At 37.1% G+C, this 12,661-nt stretch overlaps 1 protein-coding gene across 3 annotated transcripts in view; it reads right to left on the bottom strand.

The window, feature by feature from the left end:
* The window catches only part of rapgef4a (Rap guanine nucleotide exchange factor 4a), a 32,857-nt gene that overhangs the window by 7,200 nt on the left and 12,996 nt on the right, over positions 1–12,661 (bottom strand). For all 3 annotated transcript variants that reach the window (XM_039818974.1, XM_039818976.1, XM_039818975.1), the window contains 11 exons: positions 9,652–9,724; positions 6,327–6,391; positions 5,217–5,267; positions 5,004–5,110; positions 4,490–4,611; positions 4,206–4,389; positions 4,022–4,106; positions 3,462–3,522; positions 3,243–3,319; positions 2,987–3,133; positions 1,085–1,200 (listed from right to left, as the gene is read on the bottom strand). In XM_039818974.1, the coding sequence (XP_039674908.1) occupies positions 1,085–1,200; positions 2,987–3,133; positions 3,243–3,319; positions 3,462–3,522; positions 4,022–4,106; positions 4,206–4,389; positions 4,490–4,611; positions 5,004–5,110; positions 5,217–5,267; positions 6,327–6,391; positions 9,652–9,724 (1,088 nt within the window). The remainder of the gene's footprint in view (positions 1–1,084; positions 1,201–2,986; positions 3,134–3,242; positions 3,320–3,461; positions 3,523–4,021; positions 4,107–4,205; positions 4,390–4,489; positions 4,612–5,003; positions 5,111–5,216; positions 5,268–6,326; positions 6,392–9,651; positions 9,725–12,661) is intronic.

Raw genomic sequence — 12,661 nt, 5'->3', positions numbered from 1 at the left:
GCACTGTAGTTAATGCAGGAGTTTTGTAACCTCTGCAAGAGCAGCCCTGAACAATCTGCCTCGTTGACACTGCTGTGAGCTGGCATGATTAATGCATGTATGGAGATTTTGTGTATTGTCTTTATGTGGCTATATGTGTATATATCTATATTGCTATGTGTTGTGTACTGGCTGTGAAAACAAATATCCTTCTGGGGCAATGAATCTAAATCTAATCTAAATCTAATTCTGAGTCAATCCCAAATACATTAGTGCTGCCTTAAAATATCACCACCACACCAAATGTGTATTAATCCACAGCTTTTAGCTTTTAGCTCTTCGCTAAAAGCCACTGACAGACAAAAGGTTTTGAGAGATACTGTAACACATTGTGGATTTTAGTATTTAAGTGAGATTTGTTGACAAAAAGAAAAATATATAAAATGGCAACACACTTCAAAACAAGTCAAGTCATATAATATTTTTTACATGATATCAGACTGCAAAGATATCTCAAAATATCACAAAAAAGGGAGTCACCATTTGGGAGTGACCAAAGTCATCATCCATTTTTCAAAGATAAATTTCACCAGTGACTTAACTCTTGAAGTGTAAAGTATTGTAACACAGTCAACTATACTTTTTTATATTTTGCTCTCTGACTGTATAGATGTTCAACTGTTGATTAGAAATGCATTTAAGGTTATAATCTTAACTATGCTTGAAGTCCCCTTATTAAGCATTTATAAGCAATATATAAAGATGTAATAAAGGGTTTATAACACACTCTAATGTTTTTAGATGCATGTAAAAGGGCATTTATATTATTGTAACAGTGTTTTCCCATATGGTCATTCATTGTCTTTTTATACAACAGCCTCCACTTATGGGTTTTGTAGTGCGATATTTTACATGTATTCAATGTTTATATATTGCTTATAAATAGTAAATAGGGGAACTAAAAGTGTTGTCATTTTAACAAACACCTGTCAGACAGTTAGAAATCAGTATTTCTGTATATCTGATTTCTAAGATCTACAACACACACACACACCACACACACACACACACACACACACACACACACACACACTGGTGCATTTACTTGTAATGGGAGGACGAGGCTCCATGGCTGGAGGTTCGACTGCTGCCGAGACTCTTCTCTAACACCAGAACATCTTGACCGTGCTCCTTCAGACGCACCGTGTTGGCCTCCACGTCCTTCACACAAATACACACACACAGTGCATATAAGTTATGCATTTTAAACTGTACATTATGAGCAAGAAGCTGTGTGAGCTGGAAGGTTGTGTGTAGTTCTATCTGAGCCTTATTTTGTTTTAGTGAATATGAGCTGTCTCTTCCATAACTACCTGAGAATAGCATGTCATAAACTGAACACAATGTTTACATCATCATACAATCATCTCAAAAATGCCGAGAGGTTTGATTAATTTTCCCTACTGCAGAGAGAGTGGCATGACACTGGGCTCTGGTCACTGAGCAGAGTGGATTAGTTGGCTTATCCAGTGTACAGTCAGCACACACAACACCGCAGCAAGCAGGAGGCTTCAACAAAGTTCCTGACAATGCAATGACGCCAAATAATATTTTGTGAGTTGTAACACAATCTAGTGTCTAGTGTAGTGTTGGTACTTCCCAAGTGAATTAATTTAAAATATAGATTGAAAAAACACAATAGATTCTTAGAATTTTTCCAAGACACTGGATTATTAATCAGTGTTATTGTGGCAAACCTCCAGTATTACACCAATCATGAGGTAGCAGTTGGTTAACTCCCTCAACAAGCAGCAGCCTGCTGGAGGGGTCAGTCTTCTGTGCAGAAAATATCTTGATGATGCTAGAGATCAGAGGAGAATGGGCCGACTGATTCCAGCTGATAGAAGATCAACTTGGACTGAAATAACCACTTGTTACAACTGAGGTATGCAGCAAAGCATTTGTGAAGCCACAACACGAACAACCTTGAGGCGGATGGGCTACACCAGCAGAAGACCCCACCGGGTACCACTCATCTCCACTAAACATAGGAAAATGAGGCTACAATTTGCACGAGCGCACCAAAATTGGACAGTTGAAGACTGTAAAAATGTTGCCTGGTCTGATGATTCTCGATTTCTGTTGAGACATTCAGATGGTAGAGTCAGAATTTTGCATAAACAGAATGAGAACATGGATCCGTCATGCCTTGTTACTACTGGGCAGGCTGGTGGTGGTGGGGGTGTAATGGTGTGGAGGATCCCTTTCGCCTTCAGAACTGCCTTAATTCTTTGTGTCATTGATTCAACAAGGTGCTGGAAGCATTCTTTAGAAATATTGGCCCATATTAATAGGATAGGGTCAGACAAGGTATTAGTATGGTGTTCCTAATAATCCTTTAGGTGAGTGTATGGTGAAATGGTGCAACCATAAAGATTAGGAGTCTTGGGTTTAAATATTTCAGTCAGTGTAAACATCATACAGCTTCAATGAAGAGCCAGTAGAGAATAGGAATGTGATGGGGTCAGACAGAGTGAAATAAGATTATTTTAACAACCTTGAAGCTATTTAAGGAGAAACAAATGTTGTATGTTAAGGGGTTATTAGCATAGACTGTTAATATTATACAGTCTATGGATATTAGTTAACATATTTATGTTACATATTCAAGCCATTAAGAATGAATCTTTTTAAGTTCATTGTTACTAGATTCCTAATGTCTCCCAGTTCATACTGTGTCAAATCTCTGCGGCTGTATTTCCAGTTTTCCACACAAGTTTTCATCCACAGTTAATTAACCCCAAATCTGCATTTTATCTCTAGCTTGAAAGATAGTAACACAAGTCATTACCAACATATTTCATATTTAGATGACTAAGCTAATGGGTGTATTAAATGTGAGTATTAAATATCTTTTATAGCTGCATTGCTGATGTTTTGCCAACAGAGGGCAATAGACCTTTTAAAATGTTACTGTAAAAGCATCAAAAGATGTACAGAAACTCACCCTCAAAATCCTGTTGAAGTCCTCCTTGTCGACTCTCAGGAAGTGACAGTTGTCCTCTCGCAGAACAATGGAGGCAGCTCGGGGGGCATCGTTGACTAGAGCAAGCTTTCCAAAGTCGTCTCCCTCATGAAGAGTGCAAACAACACCCTGCGAGACACAGCGTACTGATCAGTTACTGACCAATTAATCAATGCTCTGGTCAGAGTAACATGATCATTTTATTGTTTTTAGAAATAGTGTAAACTCAAATTCCTACTTTTCCATAGATGACAACGTTGACTGAGCCCTTCAAAATAATGTACCATGATGTGCCCTCCTCCCCCTGACTGAACACTGAGAGAGAAAAGAAGATTTTAGTCTGATATACCCTAAATTGGGATTTGTTGGATTCATTCTGACTCTTTAATGCAATTATTAATTAAATTGTTTGGCATCGGCTGTTTGAAAAGGTCACTTATTTTATCACATTACTTACACACTGTTCCTGCCTTTGCATGAGACTCAAAGATCAGCACTCCTGCCAGTTCTCTCTTTACCTGCAGAGGAGAAAGATGTATAACTCAAGCAGATCAATATGAACACAAATTCTCTTTAGTGCAACAGGGAGCAACCAGAAAGAGTACAGCCATGCAAAGTTTTACTCTCCCACTAGTCAATACTGCCAGTGTAAAACAGATTTTCCTAAAATTGAATGCAGTCAAAATCCATAAAAAGCCATGCAGTTTTCAGCAATTTTCACATAACTTGTTTTTCAATTTTTTGTGAATCCTAGCAGCAATGCAAATCAATGAGTTTAGTTGCTGAACATGTATTAAACTGTTTATAAATATGTGATGATCAGTAATGAGATGGCTACACGGGTACAGTAGGTGTGTGCACTTTGCATGCTTGCATTTTTTCCTTCAATCTGCTCTTAAATGTTACAAGTGTCTGAAGAGCTGAGTATGTTTTTTCTGCCACCGGAAACAGAATTAAGATTAATGTCTGCACAGTGACAACAGGGGTTCATATGACCTCATAAAACAGAAAACTCACAGTGGTGGATAGGTGAGATAAGGCCTTTATATGGAGCAGCTCTTCATAAATGATCTCCAAATCATCTGCTGTTCTTTCAGAGGGACTGAAAAACAGGAAATATGTAAAGAAAATCATAACACCACCACTGCACTGATTCACTTTATTTAATTTTGCTTAAGAGACCATTGCTGTATAGCCATACTGTTTCCTCAGAATCATCCTCATGTGGGCGTCAGGTCCAATCTGTGAGAGGAGAAGCAGGGTGTCCTGCAGCTCCTCTTGGCTTTCCTTCCTCTCCTCCTCGCCGGGTAAACTAGCATCCTCCTGCTCGTCATCCAGGAAACGGTAGAAAAGGTACTTGTCCTGGAAGCTCAGCTCCTGGTCCACTGTGTCACAACAATAAGGACAGCAGAGTTTAAATGTATTTAGAAATCACTGCTTTGCATGTACATGTGGTGCAGACACAGACATCACACAGAGTCTCACCATGGTTGAGAACACCTTCTTCTAGCAGCACCTGCCACATGCCCACAGCCTGAATACGAGAGTGGATGCATGAGCTCTGCTGCATTTGCCAGTCAACCAACTCTGTCCCCACGCAACACTGCCTGAGAAAGACAGGAAAAGACTAGATAAGATCTTATACAAGGCTGAGCAGCAGTTATATATTATATAATATGTTTGGTCTTGAGTTTAATTGAATCTCCCTGTTCTTTGTTTTTTGTTTCTGTTGTTTTACTAAACTGCTAAACAGTCAGGAGGTTAAATAAGATAAATAAGGTGTTACATTTTATTGGTGGTTTTCATTTTTTTCTACCTTTCTTTAAACTTTACACTCTCATATATGTATTTTCAGATTGTTTTCATGTGCGTGAATGAATTGTTTGTATTGTTGCTTGCCTCACATTGCCCCTTGAGGGACTAATACAGTATTTTTAATCTAATTGAATTGAATGTTGCAATCTCCCACAAATAATGAAGAATTAAGATGCCAACTAACCTGTACGTCTTCAAATGGTACTTCCTGTCTCTGATCATGTGAGGCGCCCTGGAGAGGATGGCGTTACGGAGAATCTTCCCCGCCCGCAGGATCTTCTCAGACGGGACCTGCACAGAACTCAAGTTAAATCTCAGCACAGTAGAGTCCCACTGAGTACCAACCACATAAACAGGTAATGAAACCTACACTCAGTAGGTTGATTGTGTTTAATACCTGAGAAATGCATTTAAGATGAGATTTTGCTGGACTTTCAATGACTGACTTCTGCAAAATAAAATGAAACAAAATATAAGAGCAATTGAAATAAAACAAACCATGGATGACAATCAAACTAAGGCTCAACATCACAGGAATCGGATGAGATTTAAAGCTGTTGTGGGAAACAACAGTCCAGTAATTGCTAATAAAAGACATCAGGAAAACAACAACATGCCAGACAAGTCAAGTGTTTTTCCTCTCACAGGATGTCTTCCTCACTGACTTTAGCTGTCAACTTTAATTGAACGTATGGCTTTCTATATTGCTTCTCTGTAATAATAATAGTCTGTTACCAGACTCTTGACTGATTCATTCAATTGCTTAATTTGGACACAGATATTGTCAATTACTGTATGGAAATGTATTTTTGTTTAGTTCTTTTCCCACTAGGGCCATGGGGTGGGCTGCAGGGCTGTGACATTTAAAGTGCACTCTGCATGCTTCGGAGAGCAGCGTAACTCGTGCATTTATGTGGAGGCTTTAAAGTTCATGATTTATTTACAAGAAAATTACTCCACTCAGTACCCAAAGAAGCTGGGCTTTCATACTTATAATTTATAGTATAAGTAAATTAGAGCTGTTTGTGTGTTATATAAAAATAAAACAAGCTATTTTTAAATAATCTTGTGGCCATGTTGTGACTAAACTCTATGTAGGAACAAAGCACAGGGCACCATAAATCAGCTGTAGTGCAACGTTATCAAGCGAGTGGTCAGGAAACGACAACAGGAGAAAGGTGGGACAGGAACTGTTATGGATAGAGACAAAAACTCCAATCTTATTGTTTATATTTAGACCAATTTTAAACAAACTTCACATTCCACGCTCTTTTCCATCCTCTGTTAGAGAGGCGAGTAACGGTAAAGGATGCCATTACATCAAGCAAAATAAAAGCACAAAATGAGTTATTATAGCCTATAGGTTTAAATGTCAAACTGTCCACTTGACAATGACACTACCCTTGACAGGAACAAGGCCAAATAACCAGTATCATCTCACTTTCTGTTTCTCTCTATCACGTAACAATAAGTCATACAAATATTTCATGTGTGTCAGTTAAACTACCTTATTCTGATGTTTGGAGACTGAAACAAATGAGTTGTTGCTTATGTTCTCTTTGTCCGGCATTCCTTGTGGGAGAAAACAGAGACTATATTAATGAAGTGAATTAAGATGTGTGACAAACAAAGATCACTGAGAAGAAAGTCCTATTCTCCAACCATAGAGGAAATGTACAGTACAGAGACTCTGCAGGTCCACGTGTTGTAAAAAAGTGTAAACCCACTTAATCCTTGAAAAGGGATTTAAAAGTAGGCTAAGTAAACATAGAACAACAAAGCACTGTATATATAAACATATAGTTATACTTAGTATGACTTTAGAACAATGAAATAAATGCAAAATACCACAAACAAACTTATAAAAAAAGTATAAAATACTTTACAATCTTTATGCTTAATGTGATTTTTGCATATTAAGTTGTTGTGGCTGAAAACTAGAGGGTCCTCATTTTCCTCTTATATTTTTATGCAAAGTAATCAGATTCTTCTGTAGATCCACTGTTTGAAACTTCAGATTAATTGTTTCTGGTGTGAACCCGCGGCTGCTGCGTCAAGGAGTAAACCTCTATATATGGGCGCACGCTCTACCAACTGAGCTACCCGGGCGCCCTTCAATAAATGTTCTGACATTTTTTAACAAATCTATACCGAATATTTTTTTTATTATCATTTCTTCTTAAATAAACATGCCATTAGACTTTATTACTCTAATTGTTACTGTATGGTCAGCGAAGGGATGTAAATGAGGAAATGTGACAGTCCTGCAGATAGTTTGTAAGGTATAGTTATTTCTCAGTGTTAGGAGCTTTAAGCTTGTACATATATGCTTCTGGCTCTACATCCAGGAATAAAACTTGAGCAACTTTGTTCACAATGCTTTGTGTAATTCCTGGCTACTTTAAATTCCTGATCATTCTTGTAAATGTATGTAAAAGTTGTTTCTATTGTTACCTTCATGTTGCATAATATTTGTTAGCATGTAGACCAACTAACCACTGGGCAAACACTGCCCAGGGAAAAATACAATCCGTGTTACAAATGTAACACAAGGACCAACACAGTCAGCAATAGTAACTGTTGCTGGTAAAGGTTTGCTTATATCAGAAACCAATAAAACTGGATGTACAAACCACAGTAACAAGTACAGTCTTTCCCAAACCTTAAATAATAGTTTTAGTTGCCTAAATTTAAACAAATTACTCATCATTTCACAGTTATAGAGAAAGCAAACATTGCATTTTGTCATTTACTTATGACGACGTTAAACCTGCAATAACACATTTTTGATCACTTGTGTTGCTTATTTACACATCCAGCAGTTACAGAGCAACAATATCTTCTGTTTGGAGTCATGTTTTTGTCCACCTGATGAATGTCTAATATTCACCCTTTTTTTTTTTTTTAAGATTATTTTTTGGGGCTTTTCCCTTTATTGACAGTGGATAGACCAGAAAGTGGGAGAGAGATGGGGGATGACACGTAGCAAAGGGCAGCAGGTCTGGTTCGAACCCTGCGCCGCTGTAGGTCTCAGCCAACATGGGGTGAACGCTCTTACTGGGTGAACTAGAGACCGCCCCGTATTCACCCTCTTTTTTTGCTTCATTTTTGGTCTCCACCGACTCCTGAGGGAAATATCTGTCACTTTAGCTGCTAAATGCTCCACTATATTCACCAACTTGTAGCTATTTGTGTCTGTTCAGCGCTGATAATTCTCTGTAGGTTATCACATTGTTTTTGTATGGAATCTGTACTTGTTGGCTTTTTTTTTGACGTTAACACAGCTTTCCATCATTTTATTTATGATGCTGCCACGCTGGTCCATGTGACATCACACCATTTATTTTAATGTCACATCAATTCAATCACATTAAAAGAAAAACAGTATGTACGTAAGAGATGAATTCAAGATAAGACGTAAGTTATAAAAATCTAAAATTGAATTTGTTGGTCAAAGATCAGATCTAGATGGAGTATGTCGAGAGCAAAGTGCTTCGTTTTATTGAACAATAGTGGAATAAGTTGTGCTTTAAAAGGTGCTCAGTTAGAGTGGTACTGAATGCATGACTGAATGAAACAATGCTGACTTTAAAAGCTCTACCTGTTTGCACCAAAGTGCTGTAAAAGCACAGCGTTGTTTTAACAAAGAAAACTATTTAAAATATGTTTAATTCATTCGACTTTGCCAGTACAGTTACAGAACCACTAAGCTGCTGTAGATGTATTCTACAGAAGAGTGCATCAGCCTCCAGCTGCTTGATGCTTGCGTGATTTCTGTCTTGGTTTATTCATGCATAGAGTACATACTGTAAATCCCCTAAGTACTCCACTGTATACTGCAAAATAAATACTCAGAGCCTTGCTTTTACAGTGCTGCTCCACAGTATGTTACAGCGATGAATACTACAACAGACACATCAACTTTTAAAAGCAGCCCAAAAGGCTACAGTAGTCAATCAAATCCTCTTTGATTGGAACATAAACCAGAGAAACAGTTTCTTTAAAATGTGTCGTTCATTTATGAACTCTTAAAAGATACATTAAAACATAGTAGTGAACCCACTGCCAGTGAGCTGACAGACTCTCTGGATTTTCTCACTGCTGTTCATCATTTTTATGGTACATGACTTAGAAGAAGGTAAGTGGTCTGTTTAAGCAAAGTCAATATTGAGTTAACTTGCAACAGAAAAGCATAAATAAAAGTATCAGCCTTTATCACAATGCAAGAAGATGGACAGTTGGACAGTAATGGAATTAGGACAAAAGTATTACATATTGTACAAATAAGATTAGCTATGTTATATTACACTACCTAAAGATTGTAAAATATTATTATACAAACAAAATCAAAGTTACTTTAGGGAATATTTACAAAGTAAAATTATGCCATTTTACTGTGAACAGTGTTCTACATCTTGATAAATACATCAAAGACAATCTGCATACAATCTGCATACTCTTTTTTTTCTTATCTGTACCTTTAAATCTCGAGTAACTGATATGAAAGTAGCTGAAAGTAAACCAAATGCACCACTGTACTATGTATTATGTAACACTGTCACAGAACGTCCTTCTGTGTGCACCAACTGCAACCTTTGAACATTTAGGAGCTCCTGCACTGTTATATTTTACAGTCAAATGTTGTCTTGAAGATCCTGTTACAATTCAATTTAATTCAAAGTTCAAATAAAGCTTTCAAATCTCTTACAATCTGTACTGTGTGAAGGTGAATATGACAACAACAAAAAAACTGTGACAAATTTAGGAATAAAATGTGTGATTGCTGAGCCTAAACCACTCAGAAATGTAAACAGTAATTAAGGGCTACTTACTGTCACCACTACATCCACTGTCCATCACACCATAGGGTGGGGCAAGCAGGCCAGCCATGCACTGATGATATTTCTATGAAAATCAGAAAGTACAAGGACAAATCAGTCACAGCAGTCAATAGCTTGCAATAAATTATCAATTTTACAGAAATGTGTAATATTGCAGCGCATTATGTGTCAATAAGAAGAAAATTGTAGCCTCGTAAACAGCAGCACTTTTATAATTGGGTAAAGAAAGCTTTGTCCTTCTGTCTTATCACTGTATCAACTTGTCCATGGGAGGCCAAGGTAATGTCCCATTGCCAAGTGTGTGTGGTAACTTGCTGTAACTCAACAGCTGACTTTCACAGTTTATACTCTGGATAAATACTGAGACTTTAGTCAGAGATCTTGCCTTTTTCATTAAACCGCTCACACACAGCTCTACAGGGCAGGATCACCATCAGTGAAGACATACTCAGATCATTTACATTTGTGTAAATGTCATGTTTTTGTTCGTTAGTGTACAGAGGTCAGTTCAACCGTAGCCAAAGAGACGTACAAAATATATGGCCTTATACACTAACATTGAAGGTCCCTTGGCAACATTTCCAAAAGCTGGATTAGCATTCATTAGCTAACAAAATATATGGAAAATATTTGAATTTTCGCAAACCAGGGGCAATTTGGGGTTCAGACCTTTAGGGGGGCTCAGCCCCTAATGAGAATGTGACACAGATACAGTGCCTTGCAAAAGTGTTAACCCCACCCCCTGCTTAATCAGTAATTTAACTGGAACAATGAATATACATATTTATTATTATAACAGAGGATGAATGCTAAATATTGAACATATGAAAAAACTACGAAAGTCCCTTTATGGACTACCAGAATCAAATTAAATGATAATGAGGTGTAAACACCTCTAAAAAGGGTCTAAAATCGCCACTGTTGCAAACTGAGGTTGACCATTTAGTTATTATCATCTAATAGGGATTTCTATTCTGCTTTGAATGCTTTTTCTCTTATAGAAAGTACTTAACTCTGCATCTATAAAAAAAAGTATCCCCACCACTTTTAGCATCTACTCTAATAGGAGCTGATTTTTAAAATTGTATTTTCTATCTGATTTATAAACAATTTGTCAAGTAGATTCATGGTTCAAGATTAATTTATGGTAAAAGACAAACAAAAACTGATTATGTGCCGAAGCAACTACGTTCTGAGTCGATAAAAAGCTGATTGAGGACCACTTAGTGACCGATCAGTTCTCTCTACCTTCCCATCATCTGGTCAGAGAAGATTGAACAAAAGCTAGAACTATAGAGCCATTTGTTCCTGGATGTGTAATCTACTCTCAGAGGTCATGTTTTAAATTCAATTCTATCCCCTTAGGTCAGTTTATCACTTTAGCAACCCTTTAGGGGCATACAGCTTTTTACCTCAATTAAGAAGCAGTTTAGAAACATCTCAGTGACCTCAGTTTTTAAAACACATATCTACTCCAAGATGAAGATTGACTTGCTGCTCATTAACCCAATAACAGATATTGATTAATGTCGCACTAACGCCACACTCAGATTATTAAAATGTGTCTTTTGTGAAGCAGTGTTTGTACACATGCAAACACACACACACACACACATAATATATATATATATATATATATATATATATATATATATATATATATATATATATATATATATATATATATTAAAAGTTGATCAACAGAACTGAAGCCTCCAGAGTCACTTCAACAAGCCTATCTGTGTATCTTTGTTGACAATTAAAGGATTTAGGATTAGGGAGGAGCACTTAAACTGAGCAGCACATGAACAAATGAACTCAACCCCTTTGAGTCAATAAAGCCATGCTCCCTGAGGGGTTAAATACAATATGCAGGGTGGGTGTTGTTTTAGAGGAGGATTTAAGACCATTGTCAGGTGTGCAAAAAAGCACTCCATTTCTATTTTGTTAGTAATGATGTCTCTGACTCTAATGACACACTTTGCATTTGTTTCTTTTACAACCCTCAGCTTGTCATTGAGTCACTGACTTTTCAAGTGTGATTTTATTTTTCATTTTATTAGCGTATTTTATCTGAGCTGAAACCATTAGTCGTTTAATCTATTAATCGATCAATAGAATTTTCAGCAATTTTGATGATCGATTTATCCTATAAGTCATTTAACTTCTCCTTATAACGTATAACCATAATACTGACAGAGATGTCCTTCTCAGCTATTGCCTCCTCCAGTAGTACAGGAAAGGCAGACCTGTAGCTAAATGCTTTATTGGCTCACTAAGTTGTTGCTTCACATCAGCATGTACTGAAAAATGGACAGTCAATAGTCATAAGGGACAAACAAACGCCACTGGGACTCAGACACCTCCAAACAGAACGTCCACTTTTGTTTAAGCGGTACAAATGTTTCTCACTGCAGCATGGATACACCTTTAGGCGTATTGGACTGGGTCAAAAAATCTGTCACGATCTGACATCCAGATAAAATGGTGTAGTCAGACAGCTTACAGCATCTCTTACGAAATATTTTGTTATTTCTAGAAACTGATTCCATTACGTTAGAGAAGATTATGATCTGTTCCTTCAAGCGGGTTTACTCACAAACACTTCCACAATAAGGAGTCTAAATCCCATCACATCCATGACTTCCACAAAGGCAGCCTAAAAGGCCCTTTTGAAATGAAATCCATCACTAACATACAGCAGAAACATGAATTTATATTTTCCTCATTTGTAGTAGATCTCCCAAGTTAGAAAGCCAATCATCTTTTATATATTTAGTGACTCACGTAGCTCAAAGAATATGACTGACAGACAGTGATACAAGAACATTTGGACATAAAAAATATCTTAAAACGATCAGATACACAATAACTAAAGAATTATGTTAAATGTGATCAACAATTAGCAAGTGCACAAGTGCTCTTTCTTAATGTTTTAGGGCCCAGCTTTTACAAATGCATTATGTTTATAAAAGTAGGTATGTACTGTATGCTTGTCCTT

Source organism: Perca fluviatilis, chromosome 12 (genome assembly GCF_010015445.1).
Source record: "Perca fluviatilis chromosome 12, GENO_Pfluv_1.0, whole genome shotgun sequence".
Lineage (NCBI taxonomy): Eukaryota > Metazoa > Chordata > Actinopteri > Perciformes > Percidae > Perca > Perca fluviatilis.
Note: the sequence above shows the minus strand (reverse complement) of the source record. Positions and strands in the feature narration are given on the sequence as shown.